This window comes from Gymnoscopelus braueri (assembly GCF_963280865.1).
Source record: "Gymnoscopelus braueri genome assembly, chromosome: 17".
NCBI lineage: Eukaryota > Metazoa > Chordata > Actinopteri > Myctophiformes > Myctophidae > Gymnoscopelus > Gymnoscopelus braueri.
Window position 1 is genome coordinate 38,932,748 of NC_137617.1, and position 13,641 is coordinate 38,946,388.

At 43.4% G+C, this 13,641-nt stretch overlaps 2 protein-coding genes across 3 annotated transcripts in view; one reads left to right on the forward strand and one right to left on the reverse strand.

The window, feature by feature from the left end:
* dock1 (dedicator of cytokinesis 1) overlaps positions 1-13,641 on the forward strand; it is a 455,553-nt gene that overhangs the window by 195,410 nt on the left and 246,502 nt on the right. The window lies entirely within an intron of this gene.
* Positions 1-13,641, reverse strand: part of insyn2a (inhibitory synaptic factor 2A) — a gene marked incomplete at both ends in the record, with an annotated part of 35,424 nt that overhangs the window by 12,939 nt on the left and 8,844 nt on the right. Inside the window, one exon of the mRNA XM_080454395.1 lies at positions 7,880-7,951. Coding sequence (XP_080310521.1) covers positions 7,880-7,951 — 72 coding nt within the window. The remainder of the gene's footprint in view (positions 1-7,879; positions 7,952-13,641) is intronic.

A 13,641-nucleotide genomic window follows, 5' to 3' on the forward strand; every position in this document is an offset into this window, starting at 1 on the left:
TTTTGATTGTTATTACAAAACACGCATATACCTCTTCAACACTTCATATACTTCGGCTATTTAGAAATAGCCGATCTACAAGCTCACGTGTTGTGAGCTTGTAGATCTGCTATTTTCAAAGAACTTTTATACGTCTATAAACTTGTTGAAATGAGACATTCTGCAAAATGTAGGGTGTTAATTTACGAGAAAAAAAACTCAAAAAACAAAAAAAGTGTTTTTTTTCTTCTATCGTTTACTGGTTAGTTATTCAAAGCCATTTCCCCCCCTTCTTTTTCATTTTTTACATTAGATAATTATGTAAATTGTCAGCAGCAGTTGTCTGTTTCTGACACACAGGCTAACGGCTGGGTTAAGCCCCGATTCATCATTTATTTTCGAGACGGCATCTCTCGCGCCGAAAGAAGCCGCGATCTGCACGCTCGAAAAACGCCTTGACGCGGCACGTTTTGAGTGTGTAGATCGGCTATTTACAAGCGCACGGCGGAACGGTGGGCCACACACATGCACACGCACACACACACACACACACACACACACACACATACACGCACACACAGCTGTATCACAAGCAGCTTGCACCTATATCTCCCTGTTTGATCAGCACATTAGCACCATATCAACACAGAGTGAGGAAAATGAGATTACAGGGTTTAGAGGATGCACCGTGGATCATCATGCAGCACGTTGTAACTTAATGCCTTAATGTCCTGGAAGAAATGAAACGCTCTTAAAATCCGCTGTAACGTCCAGCCTTTCAACACCATCTCTCTCACTCCGTCTCTCTCTCTCCCCCCCCCCCTCTCTCTCTCTCTCTCTCTCTTTCTGTCTCTCTATCTCGCTCCCCCCTCTCCAATGGTGTAAAGTAACTAAGTACATTTACTCAAATACTGTACTTAAGTACACTTTTGAGAGGTATTTGCACTTTACTGGAGTATTTCCAATGTTCAATATTTTTACTTCTACTCCACTACATCTCAGAGGCAAATATTGTATCTTGTACCGATCTACCAGCTCACAACGAGTCGCGATGTGACGTGTTATACAGTATATGTACAGTATATAGCAACATACATTTGTTGTAATTTTTTATAAAAATTAGAAGTTTTTCAGAAAACTTAGGTCAGGATTTTGAAGGCGTTTTTAGAATCGGCCTCGGGTCTAAATTATTATAAGTATATCATAAGTATATTTTGATGCCAATACGTTTATACTTTCACTCAAGTAACATTTTAAACACATGTCTTTTACTTGTAACTGAGTATATTGTCATATTGTGGTATAGCTACTTTTACTTAAGTAAAATATCTGAGTACTGTACTTCTTCCACCACTGCCTCCCTGTCTCTCTCCCTGTCTCCCACTCGGTCTCTCCCTCCCCCCCCCCCCCCCCTCTCTCTCTCTCTCTCTGTCTCTCTCTCTCTCTCATCGCATCACCTGGCAAAGGTGGAGTGATTTTAGCTATAATCCTCATTCCTCGCCCTTTCTCTCCCGCTCTCTCTCTCCCTCAATGTCACGCACGTCGCGCTAAGCGTTATAATTCCACCCCCCCCCACACTCCCCCCCCCCCCCCCCCCCTCCCCGGCCCACCCACAAGTCCATTTGAACTCACTCACACGGTTAGCTGATGAAGCGCGATGAAGTGCAGATGGAAAAGAAGGACGCTGGAGGAGAATACAGATGGCGACGCGTGGGACATTTCAAATAGAACCTGGAGACCAACGTTAGATGGGGAACGAATGAGATCACATTCAGTAGCGTGGTGCAATCTTTTTTTTTATGTTGATGACTATTAGGGCTGCCCAATATATCGAAAGGTTTTTGTCATTGCTATATCAACATGCGCAATATACATATCACAGAAGCAATTTACATATTACATTTCAACAATCCATGTATAAAGGATTTTTTTTTTTATTCAGCAAAAATGGGCGGCAGTGGCTCAGGGGTAGAGTGGCCGGGTAGAGTGAACTGGAAAACCGCAAGGTTCCCAGTTCGATCCCGGGCTGGGGGCGCTCCCCCAGAGTTAGTGTGGAAGTGTCCTTTGAGCAAGACACTGAACCCCTGATTGCTCCCGATGAGCAGGTTGGTGCCTTGCATGGTTTCCTCTGCCATCGGTGTATGAATGTGTGTGTGTGAATGGGTGAATGTAATGCACAATCTATGTAAAGCGCAATATAAATGTATCAATTATTTGTTTACCAACATTGAGACTGGACGCACAGGTGATTTGTTTAATTCCCAACATATTGTTTCAGGCTGCGCTGGTTTCAGTTCATTCAACCTCCTCTTGTGTGTTGGCTAGTGAGGCGTGTCCTAGCGAGAGACATGACAGAATGGGTTTCATTTGGTGCCGGCCTGCGCGCGCATACTGGTTCTTATCAGTGTGACCGTCGTCTGTTAAGGGGTCTATTGCTTTGTTGGTATACTGTATATTCATTGTCAGTAGCAGCTGTAGCCAGGTGCAATGTTTTCAGTAAAACCATGTTGTTGGAATGGAAATATACAGTAATCCATGTCTTTCTTCTTTTAGAGTTATGTGATGATCGCATATCACATGTTTTCCTAATATTGTACGCACACACGCGCACACACATGCACACACACACACACACACACACGCGCACACACGCACGCACACGCACGCACGCGCGCACACACACACACAGTGTATTCACTCGCTGTGCTCATCCACCTACAGAGAGGCTGTTTTCATGGAGATGGAAGTAATTAGATTCCCATTTCATCCCTGTGCCTTGTGCCTGTGTTGAATGCTGCTGCTATATTTGATTCTGTGTCCAATCATCACAATTCACCGTGGCATGAGCCTCTCTTAACCCATTCAAGACCGGGAACGCGTCTGTGTCATTTTTAGATTGCATTTGGCTATTGAAAAATAGCCAAATCTACAAGCTCATAGCTTTTAGATTTTGAAAAATCGTGAAAATGTGTGCAACTCTTTGAATGTATTTTTAAAGCAAACATTTTGAAGATTTGAGTTACAAATATTCGCTTAAAAATAAATATAAATATTCAAAGATTTGCACACATTTTCACGATTTTTCAAAAAATAGCAGATATACAAGCTCATAGCACGGCACTATGAGCTTGTATATCTGCTGTTTTTGAATAGCCAAAGAAATCTTAAAATGACACGGCTGTATTCCCAGTCTTGGATGGATTAAAAGAGAACCCCCCCCCCCCCCCCCCTGTCTATTGAACCACAGCTTCAGGAGGTGTCACCAATTCCTGCTCTTTTATCATGTCGTTGTTGTCAGGCAGAAACCTTGTATCTCCATATCATATCGGCGTTTTACCTTTTTTCCCCCCCGCAAATTAATGCCCTGCTTCAGTGTATAGTGCAGTGTCATATTGAACATAGCCGAGCTACTATACTGTACTATTAAATAGACGATCACCTGATCAACTAAACTATACGTTTTGAGCTTGTAGATCTGCTACTGTTTTTTTGTGTGCTATTTTTGAAACATTTGGAAAGTGAAATGTAATGTGGTTAAGTGTGTGGGTTTTATAAATATTGAAACCAAAGAAAAGTTAAACCAATTAACAAGAGTTTCTGTCTAAAATAACTAGGCTGGATCCCATTGGAACACAGGTCATTTTTTTTCCCCTTACATTTCCTGAAAAGTATTTTCCAGTTTTTGGACACATACAAGGTTTCTGCCCGACAACAGCGAGGATGTTGAAATCCTGTGCCAGAGGGGGAGGAGAGAGAGTGAGCTTCTATGTTCTGTTACTTCCTTCACAGATGAAGCACTTCATCTGAGCCAGATGGAGAGCAGGCGATAGATAGGCGGAGGATATGGGAGCCAGAGTTGACAGAGTTTTTTTCTTTCTCAGGTGTGTGTGTGTGTGTGTGTGTGTGTGTGTGTGTGTGTGTGTGTGTGTGTGCGTGTGCGTGTGTGTGCGTGTGCGCGTGTGAGGTGGATGTGAGCAGTGGTAGAAAAAACACTATTTTTTTTTACTTAAGTAAAAGTATCAATACTGCAATGTAGAAGTACTCTGTTACGAGTAAAAGTCAGGAATTCGAAATTTACTTGAGTAAAAGTACACAAGTATTGGTATCAAAACGTACTTAACCCATTAAGGCTACAAAAAGTTACGATACTACAAAATGTCCTCTGAATCCTAAGAGTTAAAAAAAAAAAACGTATGTTGCTATGTCAGTGGTGCTCAAACTTTTTCATGTCAAGGACCCCAAAATGTATATGTATTTGGCCGTGGACCCCCATCTCAAAATGTTTTGTTCCAGGGACCCCCAGAAGCTCAAGATTTGAGTAAAAAAGTTCGCTTTAAAAATATATATATTCAAAGATTTGCACACATTTTCTTGATTAAAAAAAAAATAGCAGATCTACAAGCTCGTAGCGCGGCACTCGGTGCCGCGCTACGAGCTTGTATATCTGCTATTTTTGAATAGCCAAAGTGTAAAATAATGTTTTTTTAGCTCAAATCTAAAAATGACACAGATACGTTCCAGGTCTTAATGGGTTAAAGTACCAAAAGTAGAAAGTACTCATTAATCAGAATGTCCCAGCTTGTAGATCGGCTATGTTTGCTACTTTTGTGTGACATAGAATGACGAAGTACGGCATTAATTTACGAAATACGGAGATAAGACGTGTCTGCCCGACGACAGTGGCCCTCTGGGGGTGAGTGTGGAAATATAGTGGCCCTCTCCATCATCAAAGTTACCCACCCCTGTCTCTATATTAAATAGTTGCGTACGGTACCTCCCTCATACGGCAAAGTAGACTCAGCTGTCATTCTAAATTCACTTTAAGTCTGTCCGGAGGCTTATGAGTTATTGAGAGCGCTAGATGGAGGATGATTGAGATGCCTCTTCAGTCTTCAAGGAGCTGTCTGAGCCGCCCGCGGCTGCATCGGTACACTAGAACACTGGTTCTCAAACATTTCTGGCCTTTCCCTGCTTTTCTGAATTCAAGTAGAACCCCTTTACCCGAGTACATTTTGATTAGCTAGCATTCAATGCTATGAACGAATGATGACCCATCTTTTGAAGAATATATTACAAATATGATATGGAGTGAAAGAGCTGCATTTAGAGTCTCCTGAGCAGATTTATCCTAAACTGTGGCCATAACATTTGAGTAAGCTTTGATCTCTCTGTCGTTTGGGTAAGGTGATTTATCTCCGCTCCCCCAGGTACAGGGCCGAGGGGCTATCCTTTTACCACCCTGGCCTGGGGGGATTCACCCGGGCTATATTTCTGGGCACACCTCCAGCAGCCACGTCACCGTATCGTCACCCAACATACAGCAGGCCATGCATCCTATCTGGAGCCCGATACATCGGGCATTCCAGAATGACATGGTCTGCTGTTCCTCTGGACCACACTCACAGGTCGCACTAGGAGTCAAACCCCATCTGTGCATGGATGAGCAGAAACGCCCAACGCTGGTCCGGAGGCGATTAAGCCTCACCCATGCCAGTCTAGGCAGGGCCATCCCAGTAAGGGGGAAAACCGACATCGGGATGAAGTCATGGAGTGGTGTTTACCTCCCACTCCATGCTCCAAAAGTAATCCGCCCATCTTGCCGCACTGATGTTATATTCCCTGCGTTGCTGCAGGAGTTCCCGTGTGGCAGGCACACATGGGTGTCTCGACTTGAGGCGCTGGGGAGGCTCAGTTGTTACGGCCGCGAAGCCCAGCGGGCTGGATGCCTGCAAGGATGGGGCTCCAGCTTGGATATCAATTATGTTCAAAATAAAACAGCTTAACACCAACATAGCCTATTGCCTTTTAGCAGTTATGTTAGTCAAGTTTTTGATGTAAATTGGTTTAACAGCTTACACATATTAGCAGCTTGGTTTTCAAATGTTTAACATTAAACATAACAGTCAAATAATGTTCCATTTTCCACTTTCTCTCACCTACCCCCCTGTAGTACCTCCCTTGGGTACATGCCCCCATTTGAGAAACACTGAACTACAACACAACCCTTGTTTGGCATCCTCTTAAAGTAATCCTAGTACTGTAAAAATAACCAAAAACTGTACTTAGTACATTACTTGAGTACCACTGGCGAGAGCTGATAATGAAGTATTATCATATCGTATCATATGTCCAGACTGGCAGCCCAAATCAGATTTCTTCAGATTCTCAACGGCACAGAAACCACATGGAAACAATTCTTTTGCAAATCAGATTTGAATCGCATTGATTCCTTGAAACCTGGTTCAGACCGCTGCATAAAAAACAATCCGACTACAACAGTCTGGATCGGAAATCACATCTGGGCTGGATGTCAGCCTAAACAAGGACCTAGTTGCGTGAAGATGTTATTTTCAATGCACAACTAACTTCTAATCAAGCATTGCATTCAAGTGTATGTACATGCACATGCACACATACACACACACACGCTCTCACACACGCACACACATAGTGTTATGCAAACCTGACTTAAGTGAGGAACCCCCATGGGTTCCTGCAGACTCTCACTCTGTGACTGAACCCCAGAGTCTGATTAAAGCCCCCTGTGTGACAGCACTTTGCAAACCTGCAAGACCACCACACACACACACACACGCACACGCACACACACACGCACGCACGCACGCACACGCGCACAGAGTGAGAGAGAGAGAGAGAGAGCACCGCAGCCGGGGAAGCATTCTCTGATGTAATTGAGAGGAGTTTGAGCAGCTCAGTTGGCTTGGCAACGGCGCGCATTAATCATATTTCACGATGTTCAACCCCTCTGCCCCCTGTTCTCTCTCATTTTTTCCCTGTGTTTCCTGGGCTCTCTTTACAAGTAAGTGTGTGTGTGTGTGTGTGTGTGTGTGTGTGTGTGTGTGTGTGTGTGTGTGTGTGTGTGTGTGTGTGTGTGTGTGTGTGTGTGTGTGTGTGTGTGTGTGTGTGTGTGTGTGTGTGTGTGTGTGTGTGTGTGTGTGTGTGTGTGGGGGTGTGTGTGTGTGTGTGTGTGAGAGAGAGAGAGAGTATGTTTGTCGGGTGCCCTTGTCTCCCTCATTGTGCTCACGCCTCACACTAAACCTGCCAAGTGGCCCCTTCAGCACGGCGAGGTTCACAACACAAGAGCAAGACAGAGACACCGATCGAGGTGGCGAGGGATCGTGCCACTTGAATGTGGTGGCATAAAGTAACTAAGTATTTATACTCAAGTACTGTGCTGTACTGTACTTACTTACTTTACTTGAGCATTTCCATTTCTTGACACTTTAACACTTTAATACTCCACTACGCCTCAGAATCAAACTTTGTGCTCTTTTTTTTTGCTTCGCTGCATTATTTTGATAGCTTGTATCTAAATGAGTTACTTTTTAGATTTAGATTATTAATAATTAATCAAATTATTAATCAAGAATTGTCAACATTTTTCAAAACAGCACATCTACAAGATCACAACGCATCATGAGCTTGTAGATCGGATATTTTCGAATAGCCTAAGTCTAACATTGGGCTTAAATTACTAAATTATTACGCATTGCCAATAATTTGTTGACCAGCGGACCGGTAGGCAGCGGTTCCGGTAGGAGACACAAAGGAGACTCTTTGTGTCTCCTACCGGAACCGCTGCCGGTCATCAAATTATTGGCTTTTAGGAATGCGACCAAAACAAAAATATTCTCCATGGGGTAATGTGTAATTGATAGAAAATAAGTCCAAAACCTGACCTATTTATTCCACCACAGCTTGAATGTCCCATGTCCCATGTGCACTCATTAGTGGTCGACCCGCATTAGTCTTATGTCATCTCCTCTCCCCACGTCCCCCCTTTCCTCCTGTCCACTACACCCCCCCCCCCTCCTCAAGGAGAAAGGACAGGGACACATTCAGATAATCGTCTTTAAAAGAAAAGGACAAAGCCACAAACCTGTAAATAATGCATGCGCTGTTCCGACACGTGTCACAGTTGGCCGTGTCCTGTCCGGTCCGATAGGAGAGGCTGTGGGGAAGATAAAGAGGTGCGAATGAGTCATTATGGAGACTTGTTCAGTGCAGCCCCCACCACCACCCTCCATTGTCTCTTTTTGTTTGTCAGCCGTGGTTAAACAGGACGAGGTTTGAGGACAAAATGGAGCTCGGCTACTCTGATTGGCCCCCGTTGGCCATTATACCTGACTGAGGTTGACTAATACAGGCAGGCAGGGACACTTTGCAGGACAGTCCAAAACCTTTTTGTTTTGGTCATATTGCACTAAACTTTCAACTCACTCTGGAGTGGTGGTTCTCAAACACTTTTCCTTTCAAGGACCCCCCAAACCTATTGGGCCACAAAACACCCAAAACCTCTATTCAAATCTTTGCTTCCCCCGGCACAAAAATATGTGCCGGGGGAACTTTGGACACTGTTCAAATTTGGACACTGTTCAAATTGTCAAATTATATTATATAAGAAAGAGGCAAACATTTTGAAATTAGCCGATCTACACGTTGCGAGACGTTGTAAACTTTGGGGGTTGGAAAAAACCACTGTACTAAAGAGCTGGAGAGACGGGGATACACCCAAGCAAACACTCGGCATCGGAATCTTTTTAACAAAATATATTTTCTTACATAAAAACATATCGTTTACAACCACACTTTAAGCTTTTGTCTGAGCACCTCTTGCTCTGGAGGACACTGACACTGCCTTTGAGGAAAGCCTGCGTCTCCTGGCAACACACACAGACACATGCACGTACGCACGCACACACGCACGCACGCACGCACGCACGCACGCACGCACGCACGCACGCACGCACGCACGCACGCACGCACGCACGCACGCACGCACGCACGCACGCACGCACACACACACGCACACACGCAGTGGTGGAAAGGAAGCAAGTACATTTAGTACAAGTACTGTACTGTGTAAGGTACAATTTTTAGGTACTTTAACTTTACTGGAGTACTTCCAATTTTCTACGCTTTTACTTCTACTCCACTACATCTCGGAGACAAATATTGTACTTTTTAATCCACTACAATTATTTGAAAACTACTTACTAGTTACTTTTTGATTTGGATTATTATTACAAAACATGCATTACCCACTTAAATGCCCTAAATGCATTGCGGCCATTTGAAAATAGCCGATCACAACACATTTTGAGCTTGTAGTTTTGCTATTTTTTGAAAGATTTTTATACATTGTATGCATTTGAAGACTTTTGAAATTGGACATCCTGCATGAGTACTTTCTACTCTTGGTTCTTTTAAGTATGTTTTGATACCAATACTTTGCACACACACACACACACACACACACACACACACACACACACACACACACACACACACACACACACACACACACACACACACACACACACACACACACACACACACACCCCCACACACACACACACACACACAACAGCAGCAGCTGGGTCCAGGCAGGGCTCCTCCCAAAAAAGCAGGGACATGAAAGGTGCTTTTGGGAGCTTCTTCTCCAGAGAGCCTGATGTGTGTGTGACAGCACAGAGCTGCATGGGGAATACATTTACTGCGCCGTCAGCCAATGTTAGCAGGCCTGCCCCAATTAATCACACTCACGGGGACTTGTTGCCACTGTTCGCGTGCGTGCGTTTGTGCGTTTGTTTGTGTGTGTGTGTGTGTGTGTGTGTGTGTGTGTGTGTGACGCTAGAATTTCACCTCGTCAGATCGACCTTTGGGGAGAGAGCTCACCTTGCACCGTAACACCACCAGCTGGGGGGGAGGGGAGGTTATAAATATATTGTTAATGGAACTTTTGGCTTCACTCTGCTTCTTATCAAGGAGTGGGTGGAGGAGAGAGAGAGAGAGAGATCTAGACAGTGCAAATGTGATGGATATATGGACATATGGATGGATAGATGGACGGATGGATGGATAAATGGATAGATAGATACATAGACATATATAAAGACCGGTAAATACTGTAGATGGATAGATACGTAGATATATAAATGTAAAGATGGATGGATAGATGGATAGATATATACATGGATGGATAGATGTGATTTATAGATGGATAGATAGGCAGGCAGGCATACAGACAGAGAGAGGGATGTTGAAGAGGGATAGATATATAGATACAGACACAAACAGATACAGACAGAGAGGTAGATGTTGAAGGGATAGATGTAGAGAGAGAGAGAGAGAGAGAGAGAGAGAGAGAGAGAGAGAGAGAGGGATGTTGAAGGGATAGATGTATAGATACAGACAGAGAGAGAGAGAGAGAGAGAGAGGGATGTTGAAGGGATAGATGTATAGATACAGACAGAGAGAGAGGGGGATGTTGAAGGGATAGATGTATAGATAAGACAGATACAGACAGACAGATAGAGAGGGGGATGTTGAAGGGATGAGAAGCAGGGTGCCTGGGTGTCCCATCAGCGGCCATCGATTCCGCCCATCATCAGGGCGTAGCGTGAAGGCAGGCTTGACCTTCCCCCGCTGGGCTGCATTATGGGGGTCACCCCATGTCCCCCCCACCCCTCCCCCTGATGCTGCTTGCATGGTGCAAGCAGTCCTCCGTTGCGTGCGTGTTACGCATCACTGACAGACCCTCTCATTACACCACCCAGGGGAGAGCCTCGCTCAGCACCCCCAGATGTCCCTTCTTCACTTTATAACAGCCATATGGCCACCCTCTCTATACTACAGTGTATATTATGATGTACAGTATATATATATGATATGCCAGGGGTCATGATAACAACAATAGTATCGATAGTGACAGTATAAGTGTCAGAGCATAGATGGGAGGAAGGGGGGCTTTGAGATTTACACTATCACTTTAATGTTTATCGACACTTTAATGTTGTTGTGCTCTGCCCGGCGTGATGAGACTGCCTGAAGATAGAGACTCTGTGTGTGTGTGTGTGTGTGTGTGTGTGTGTGTGTGTGGGACACACTATGAACATATTGAAGCCTATACGGTCCTCAAGGTATCAGCATGTTTGCACTTTGATGTCTTGTCTTTTGAGAACATACTTTTACCACACTACAGTCAGTGGTGGAAAGTAACTAAGTACATTTACTCAAGTACTGTACTTGAGTACAATGTTGAGGTACTTTTTTTTACTTTACTGGAGGCAAATATAGATTTTGATTGTTATTTCAAAACATTTACATTACCCACTTCAGCCTTGTATATATTTTGTCCATTTTAAAATAGCAGATCTACAATCTCACAATGCGTCACGATGTGACGCATTGTGAGATTGTAGATCGGCTATTTTCAATAGATTTTTATGCATTTGAAAAGTTGTGAAACGGGACATTCTGCACAATGAGTACTTTCTACTTTTGGTATGTAAAGTACATGTTGATACCAATACGTTTGTACTTTTTACTCGAGATTCTTTTTTTATTCCGGACTTTTACTTGCAACGTATTTCTACATATTGATACTGATTTTTTTGTTTTGGCGTTTTGCCTTTCATTGATATATTACAGTAGACTGACAGGAAAATGGGGAAAGAGAGATGGGGGGGGGTGACACGCAGCAAAGGTCGTCGGGATCGGGAGTCGAACCCGCGACACGCTGTCAGGCTGGCATTGCAGCCTAGGGTGCCTGGACCGTCATGCTGCGGCCCAGGCCGATACTTTCACTTAAGTAAAACATTTGAGTACTTTTTTCCATCACTGACTACAGTCTAGAAGGGAGCTGATCAAATAAAGACACATGGACCATTTGCACATCAACGTGAGTCTGAGGAGAGACACCCCATGTGATGATAGAGGGTGATGAGGGCAGAAAGTCTGCCTCAGCAGGGCACCTATAAATCCCAAACTCCTCTCTGGCAAATTGTACCCTAAGGTAGACAGACGTACTGTACGTCACAAGACTGGATGTACCGAGCGAGAAGTCCCAGATGTGATGTACACACTGTGAGTGCTTAAGCAAGCTGTTTTCTGAAAAAAAGAAAGAAGCGTGGTGCATGCTCAGCATGAACGCCTTGTGTAAAGTCTGGACATACCCTACTTACTTTGTCGCACTTAACCCATTAAGACCGGGAACGCATCTGTGTGTCATTTTTAGATTTATTTGGGCTATTCAAAAATAGCAGATATACAAGCTCGTAGCGCGGCACCGAGTGCCGTGCTATGAGCTTGTAGATCTGCTATTTATTTATTTTATTGTGGAAAATCCTGGGTTTTTTAATATATATTTTTAAAGTGAACATTTGTAACTCAAATCTTTGCTTCTGGGGATTCTACAAATGTCTTCTAAATCCTAACAGTTTTTTGAAAATGTTGCTATAATTTCTCAAAAAAACATATGTATTTGGCCGTGGACCCCCATCTCAACATAATTATGTTTTTTCAGGGACCCCCAGAAGTTGTAACAGAGTAAAAAAAAAATCGCTTTAAAAAGTGTATATTCAAAGATTTGCTCAATGTTCACGATTTTTCAAAAATAGCAGATCTACTGTACAAGCTCAGAGTGCGTTTCTCGGTGCCACGCTATGAGCTTGTATATCTGCTATTTTTTGAATAGCCAAAGAAATCTTAAAATGACACACAGATGCGTTCCCGGTCTTAAAGTGTTAATTGTTTTTCCTTTGCCCTCTGTTTACTTGGCCTGTTTTACCCTTTCCGTTTGTTGACTAGGGCTCAAGCCACTTACTCACAATCTCTCCAAAGCTCTCTGGACCAAGGAGCGTGTGCTAAACGCTTAACCCATTAAGACCGGGAACGCATCTGTGTCATCTTTTATATATTTGTTGGCTATTAAAAAAATAGCAGATATGAGCTTGTAGATCTGCTATATTCTTGCAAATCTTTGAATATATATTTTCTAAAAGTGAACATTTTTAACTCAAATCTTTGCTTCTGGGGATTATACAAATATCTTCTAAATCAACAGTTTAACAAAAATAACGGATGTTGGTATAATCAGTGGTTCTCAAACTGTTTCATGTCAAGGACCCCCAACATTATATGTATTTGGCCGAGGACCCCCATCTGAAAATATGTTGTTCCAGGGACCCCCAGAAGTAAAGATTTGAGTTAAAAATATTTGCTTTAAAAAAATAAATATATATAAATATATTCAAAGATTTGCACAAATGTTCACGATTTAAAACAAAATTCAGATCTACAAGCTCGTAGCGCGGCACTCGGTGCCGCGCTATGAGCTTGTATATCTGCTATTTTTTTAATAGCCAAATAAATATAAAAATGACACAGATACGTTCCCGGTCTAAAAGGGTTAATTTGTAAATTTATATCAAAATAAATTAGTTATTGCCCCGCTTTGAGTGTGTCGCCACATCTCATTGCCTTTATGCGTGTGTGTGTGCTTTTGAAAGCGGTGTAACGGTACAGTAACGCGTGCATATATATGCATGAGCGCTTTTTCACTTGACACGAGCGATCATTAGTGCCTTGGAAAGCAGCTGCCGGTGCGTTTGAGGAGTAAGTCATCACACGCCCGGTCATCTACCTACCAACGAGCCAGCTGGCAACCGCCATTGATTCCTGTGAAGTGGCTCCGCCGTATGTGCACTGTTAATACGGCATTAATTGCAAGGGGGACACACTAGCTGTCACATTAGCGTGTGCTAATCCAATAAAGAAAAGCCATAGTCAGTGAAGTATGGAAGCAGATAGAGACATTGAGGTGCATCATCTGGTCTTTTTTTAGTTGGTCCCCGGAGA